Raw genomic sequence first — 7,295 nt, forward strand, 5'->3', positions numbered from 1 at the left:
TTTTCCAATTGGGCCCGTTCCTTCAGCCCCATTAAGGTTTCGCTCGCAGCTGATGAATTTATTGTGTGCCATCATTAAATTAATGGCAGATTAAAATTTCTAAACCTCTTTAGACACACGGGAACTTTGAGCAACTTTAGTCATGTGTCATCTAATTTTCTGTTTCTCTACAGGGCTGTCAATTAAAACATCTTAAAGCCATTTTCAGCTTAAACAGAGAGTGAAACATTCGGTTTTTCAAGTAGGAATCTCTCATAGGGACATCCTCTTTTTCCTGATATTTCCCATATTTCAGTTCATCCTTCTTGACTTAACAAATATTAACGGTTCTGTAGTTCAACATGATGTATTAAAATAGAATTTAAAATTTCTGGGGGGGTTCCTGTCCTCCCTCCTGTGTTTTCCAACGGAGTAAAGCCGGGTTTTAGGGTTAAGTCACCTTTAGGGCATCTTTAGACCTGGGACTCACCCATGGGCCTCTTTTTGTTCCTATCCCGGCAATAAAACAACAACACCGGGGCGGGATTTGTGCTCTTGTGTCACTCCTCCCTTGGGAAATTCTCTCTTGCACAGCCTGGTGACATTTTACTGTCACATGAAAGCAGCCCTCTGATGATGCCACAGTCAGGAGAAATTTCTCCACGTCCTGAAGCATTTGGCACTGCAAGCTCAGGGTGACGGCTCAGAAATCAAGGAGAGGTTCTTTGGTGGATTTTCTTTCATTCCCATCCCCAGTCCTCAGATGTTTGTACTGATTTGTGTTCTCTATCACTCCTGAAAATGTGTTCAGCTTTCCTGAACCTCAGAATTCTGCAGGGAATCACATGAACTCCTAAAAACTGGTTCTAAGTATGGCGACAGAATGCATGGGGTTGGGCTCTGCTCCCAGGGAACGGGGCCAGCACAAGAGGGAACGGCCTCGAGCTGTGCCAGGGGAGGCTCAGGGTGGATATTTGGGGAAATCCCTCCTGGAAAGGGTGGCCAGGCCTTGGGAGGGGCTGCCCAGGGAGGCTTGGAGTGGCCATCCCTGGAGGTGTCCAAGGAAGGACTGGACATGGCACTGGTGAGAGGTGGAGATTGACCAAAGGTTGGACTCTATGACCTTGGAGATCTTTTCCAGCCTCAAGGATTGGGTTCTGTGATTCCATGAACGAACAGAATCCTTCAGGGGGGAAGAGCTGAGCTAAACCCCAGACTTTAACATAAAAAAACTCCATGGCTTCCCAGTTTTTAGCTGACCACATCCCACCCCTCACTTGCTCATCCTCCAGCTCAGAGTCGTCACCTCCAGAGACCCCCATGTCCCCTAGGGAACAGCTGAACTCCTTTGTGCTTAAAGTTTGGCTGCTTCATCCAAGCCTCCGTTTCACAACCCCGATTACTTAAACAATTACAGCCCAATTACCATAAAACCTCATAATTGCTGCTCACGGAACCAGCTCGAGGAAGCCTAAGGAAGCAGAGGAAAGGATGGGACCGAAACGGTCCCGCAGTGAAAGGAAATCCCAACACAACATGACGATGCAGGAGGATTTTAATAGGATAACGACAGAATGACACAAACCCTCCTTCCTTCAGCTTCACTGTCCGAGGAGAATCCACCTTCCACCCATTGCTCTTCTCCTGTCAGGGCTGCACTGACAAACTCCTGTCAGGCCTTTCAAGTTTTTCTTCCTTTCTTCTCTCGGCACAATGAAAAGAAGGAGCTGGCACAGAAGGGTGATTAACAGAGGCTGTTACTAATTAAAGACAAAGGGGAAATGCAGGGAAAAGGTGTGGGCCCAGCTTCCAGAGGTCCTGAGCAAGGGTGGCTCCTGTTGATGTTTTTGCCATCTCCAAAAGCTGGTCCCAGCTGCGGATCTGGGTCATGGGGTTCCATCTCCTGGCTCTGTGGATCTTCCGCTGCCTCAGTTTCCCAGGCGGGATCCGCGGCTGCCGCTGGTGTAGAACTTCCTGAGGTGGCAACCCCCCGAGGAGGAACCCCCACACCCAGAGGAGCCCCCCTTCCCTGACATGCCCCCAGAGGAACTCCCACATCCATAGGAGCCCCCAGATCCATAGGAGCCCCCAGAACCGTAGGAGCCCCCAGATCCGTAGGAGCCCCCCACCCTTGACAGGCCACCATAGGAGCTTCCCATCCCTGAGCTGTATGAGGCTGTGTGAGGGCCGGAGGGTTGGGGCATGGATGATGCCACGATGCTTTCCTGGGTGCAGGAGCTCAGTATGGCGCCCGGGAAGGTGATGTACACGGGTGGGGCGTAGACGAGGGCCGTGGAGTCCCCACAGGAGGCCATGCAGGGACCGAGGCCTCTGCTGTAGGTGCAGGGCTCGGGAAACGTCACCTCACAGCCAGGCAGGCAGCGGGAGCTGATGCAGTTCATGGTTCTCAGGGTTGGAGGAGGAGCTGGGAAAGAAAAGATGGAGTCAGGGAATGTCAGAGCCCCGTCACACACACGGGACAGCAAATGAGATCCTTGTCCTTCCTGTTCACCGAATGCCAGCACCACTGAGGTTGGGAAAGAATTCCAAGAGCATCAAGTCCAAGCTGTGCCTGACCCCCATATGGTCACCCAGACTAATGTCCAGGAATTCCTCGGACACCTCCAGGGATGGCCACTCCAACCCTCCCTGGGCAGCCCCTTCCGGGAGGGAATTCCTCCTCCCATCCACCCTGAGCCTCCCCTGGAACAGCCTGAGGCCGTTCCCCCTTGTCCTGTTCCCTTCTTCCCCCTGTAGAGGACCTTTAGGACTTGGTCTTTCAGTAAATTGAAGTTTTGAAAGCCACAAGAAAAATTCAAATAGCTCTTAAAATTCTATCTTCAAGTATCAAATCGATTTCTGCCACCATCTCCAGGTCACTGCGGCGAGACTTCGATGAAAAGCAGGATTTCACCGCCACATCTCCAGGCTAAAACCCCCAAAGCCAAGGAACGAGTCCTTGTTTAAAACTATCGCTACAGAGAATGAGAGAGAGCAAAGATCAGCTTAAATCCAACTCACCTGGAGTAGCAGGAGAAGTCAGGAGAAGGTTTGAGGAGACCCCGGAGATGTTCCTGCTTTTATACCTCTTTGAGGCAGCTCTTGGGATGTGAAGCATGCCGTAAAATCTCTCATTCTTAACAAATTCTGATTTTTTTTCCTCTGTGTGACTCCTCTAATGCCTGTAATTATTTTCATAGTTTCCAATTAGCAAATCAACCCTCGACATATACAATCTGACTCTTGTATCATAAATTTGGCTTTTTCATTGTGTGGGAATTTTACAGCCCCATTTCTGTGCAATACCCCTGGGATGACTGGTTTTACAGTGGAATCTGACCCCTGCCTGTTATTTTTTGTTAATGATTTAAGTGAGGCCTGGACAGATTAACCCTGCAAGTTTGCACTAAAGAACGGCTTGGGTTGTTGATGAGACAATTTTGAAGGTCAACCTCGCTTGTGGAGAATTTCAGGAGGAATTTCCTCACGGAAAGGGAGGTCAGGCTTTGGAATGGGCTGCCCAGGGAGGTTTGGAGTCCCCGTCCCTGGAGTTGTCCGAGGAACAACTGGACATTGGTCTGGGTGACCAGATGGCGATGGGTCAAACGTTGGACTTGATGACCTTGGAGGGCTTTTCCAACCTAAGCAATCCCAAGATTTTAAGTTTGGGATCCACCTTGGAGCACAAAGGCCTGGTGATCTTGGGCTGTGCCCTTGCAGTGGCACTGGTGACATCCTGGTGACAATGCTGAACTCAGCATCCCCAAAATGAGTTTTGATTAAAATTACTCAGAGGCTTCAGAGCTTAGAGGACCTCGCGTGTCACTTCAATCCCTTTGAAATACGTTTTGCTCTCTCATCCCCACAATCCACGGGCGCAGGGATGGTTGCAAAGAGCACTGACCCCCATCCAAGGTCGGATGATTCTGTTTGGGAGGGATTGGACCTAAATCTGAGGCTTACACCCCAATTGTGTGAGTGACACATGGGGAGCCACCTTTCTTTGAGTCACTGAAGGAAAATAAACACAGAGATCCGCTCCTGTTTCCTTTGGAACCACAATGATGCCGAAAGGATTTTTTTCCCTGAAGTTTGAGACAAAAGGAGACTTTTGGGTGTTGGGTTTGTGTCACTCAAAGCAGGGCTGGAAACGATCACTAATTATGAGCTGAAATGAAGACAATGGCAAGGCTTAAGAGGATCTTTTTCTTTGTAGGTGAAAAGAATTTAGTAAATGATGGGTGACCTCACATCCGCCTTATTGTCTGAAAATGGGATAAAAGGGGAGAGACCTGGGAAATCTTCCATTCTTCCAGCTCCGCTGATTTATCCTTCCAAGACACCAGGGTAAGTCTGACTTCATTGTACTCCTCAATACTCAAAAATTGCTCCTTTTTTATCTTGTAAAATTCCAGAAGTTTTAGAAAAGCTGAGGTAAAGAGAAGTGGATTTAGAAAAGTTGGGGGAAAGGGAAGAACAGAGCAAGGAAGATTTTCCTAGGGGACTTTCTGAAGGTAAATCTTCCTGTGGGTCAACTTTGAAAAGGGAATTAATGGGATTTTTCTGAGTGAAGAATTGTTTAAGGACCAGGTAGTTCAGTCCCAGAGAAAGGGAAAGATTTTTTTAAGAGATTCAGAAGAAAAAGGGATGTGGTGGTAGGAAAGGAAGAACTGAGACGCCTCAAACAGGCCAGGAAGGAAGGAAAGAGCAGAAAAAATGGGAATTTGTGAGGGAGGGTTGAACTGGGAGCAGCTGGAGGAGAAGGACAAAGTACAACTGGTTCATACTGGGAACCTGTGGCCTGACTGTGCTGCTTCCTTGGCTGCACTTTGTCTTTCCCAGCTTGATCCCAAATCCCAAGCAACGATGCAGAACGATGTCAGCTCCGAGTGCCTGCAGGGCTGTGAGGCGGCCTGTTCCCAGCCCTGTGCCTACAGCAGGAGCCTGGAGCCCTGCGTTGCCTCCTGTGGAGATTCCAGGGCCGTGGTGTTCCCTCCTCCCATCATCCTCACCTTCCCGGGCCCCACTCTCAGCACCTGCTCCCAGGAGAGCGTTGTGGGAGCATCCCTTCCCACCGTTTTCGGCGCTCCGATCCCAAATGGCTCCGATGAGTCCTGTGGGGTGGGCGGCTCCTTTGGGCCTGGGGGCCTGGCAGGGATGGGAGGCTCCTTCAGATCCGGGGGCTCCTTTGGGTACGGGGGCTCCTCGGGGATCGGGGGTGCCTCTGGATGGGGGGATTCCTTTGGTTCTGGGGGCGTGGCGGGAATGCAGAATTCCCTTGGATCCTGTGGGTACGGAGGTGTGCTGGGGGCGAGGGGCTCCTTTGGATCTGGGGGTGCCTTTGGCTACGGAGGCTCCCTGGGAATGGGGGGCTCCTGGTACAGCCGGAGGTCCCACAGCAGCCGCCGCGGATCCCGCCTGGGGAACTGGGCCAAACAACCCGGGAGATGAAAACCCCGGATCCAGATCCACAGCCAGGCCTGGAATTCCGAGGCTGCTCCCTGAAAACCAGGCTCACATCTCCTCCTGCTGTGCCTCACCTTCAATCAAAAGCTGTCCCATGGGATGATGTCTCTCCTGGAACTCTTTAATTAATCTTGTCCCTTTTCCTTTCTGGTGGGGTGGGAATGCTCCAGAATTCCAGCTGTGATTTTCTGTAAAGGCTCCAGCTTCACCTTGTGTGGCTTTTGCCACCCACGGGGGTGATCTGGCTGCCCTTGGACCACCAATGAATTGCTCTGTTTTATTCCATTTCATTTCCTACAAGCCCGAATAAAAATCCTTCTGAATTGCATTGGCAGCTTCCTGGTTTTCCTTTCCACAGAATGCCAGGATCCTTTAGGTTGGAAAAGACCTCCAAGGTCATAAAGTCCTCTAATCCCCACAAAATTAGGTCACCCCTAAGCATCCCAATCCCCCATTATCCTGGCTCCAAAGGTAAACTGGTTTTGAGTGGGAGCTCCACCAGTCCACCCCCAGAGGTTGTTCCAACCTAAATTATTCTGTGTTATTTGTTAGAATGAATAATGTGGCATAGATCAGAAAGGGAAATTAGTTTATTGAGGAATTTCAGACAAATTATATTTGCATTAAAGCGGAATTAATTCCCCTCTGATGAGAATTAATCACTGCCCAAGAATTCACTTCCACACCGGTTTGTAACTGAAACTGTGATGAAATAAAAGACAGAACCCGGGGCTGTGATGCAACAGGGCTTTAATACAAACAAAAGAGTGAGATGAGGCGGTGCAGGGACAAAGAACAGAATCTCCAAGTCAGAATTCCCATTTCAGCATTCCCATTTCAGAATTCCCATTTCAGCATCCCCTCTTCAGCATTCCCATTTCAGCCTGGACTCCAATCCAGCAGTCATTCCACGACATTCTTTTTCCAGCCGGACACTTTCACAGCCAAGCCCCGTGACTGGTTTGACTCTTCAGGTTCAGGGAGTACAAAACACAACAGGAGCAAGGGAAAAGGGAGGGAACATCGGGATCCTAAGCCTTGGACAAAGCACAACGAGATCCGAACAACCCCGGCCCCCTCTGGATCAGCTGGAGCAGAGACTGCTTGGAATATCTAGCTGTCAACTACTACTTTGCATCCTATTTCTCCTGTGGATATTCCTCGGTTTTAAAGGGTTAAAAAGGCCCATAGTTCCCGTAGCGATACCTGTAGTACCCTCGGGAAAAATAGGGATAATAATTCCTACCGGAGCCTGAGAAATAGGAGCTGCGGTAGAGGCTCCCCAGGCGTGACATCCCACCCCCGCAGGAGCCCTCCCCGCCGTAGGAGCCCCCTCCCATTCCCCCGCAGGAGCCCATCCCGTAGGAGCCTCCTCCCCCGCAGGAGGAGCCCATTCCTCCCCCTCCAGATCCCATTCCTCCCCCTCCAGATCCCATTCCTCCCCATCCAGATCCCATTCCTCCTCCTCCAGATCCCATTCCGCCCCCTCCAGAGCCCATCCCGCCCCATCCGGATCCCCTCCCACCTCCTCCAGATCCCATCCCTCCTCCGGACCCCATCCCGCCACCTCCAGACCCCATCCCACCTCCTCCAGACCCCATCCCACCCCCTCCAGACCCCATTCCCCCATGGATTTCAGGGATGGACGTCCCAACGATGCTCTCCGTGGGGCAGGAGCTGATGATGGGTCCCGGGAATGTCACGACCACGGGTGGGGCATAGACGATGGCTCGGGAATCTCCACAGGAGGAGACGCAGGGCTCGCTGCAGGCTTCGACGTAGGGCTGGCCACACGTCACCTCACAGGGTGAAGCACAGCGGGCACTGAGCAGTTGGCCGTAGGAAGACAT

General features: G+C 51.1%; 1 protein-coding gene across 1 annotated transcript; it reads right to left on the reverse strand.

Moving 5' to 3' along the window:
* Positions 1–1,907: 1,907 nt before the first annotated feature.
* Positions 1,908–7,295, reverse strand: LOC116436359 (scale keratin-like). The gene is made up of 2 exons (XM_032093392.1): positions 7,052–7,295; positions 1,908–2,404 (listed from the first exon to the last, which is right to left on the reverse strand). The coding sequence occupies exons 1-2, from the start codon at positions 7,293–7,295 to the stop codon at positions 1,908–1,910; spliced, it is 741 nt and encodes a 246-aa protein (XP_031949283.1).

This window comes from Corvus moneduloides, chromosome 29, assembly GCF_009650955.1.
Source record: "Corvus moneduloides isolate bCorMon1 chromosome 29, bCorMon1.pri, whole genome shotgun sequence".
NCBI lineage: Eukaryota > Metazoa > Chordata > Aves > Passeriformes > Corvidae > Corvus > Corvus moneduloides.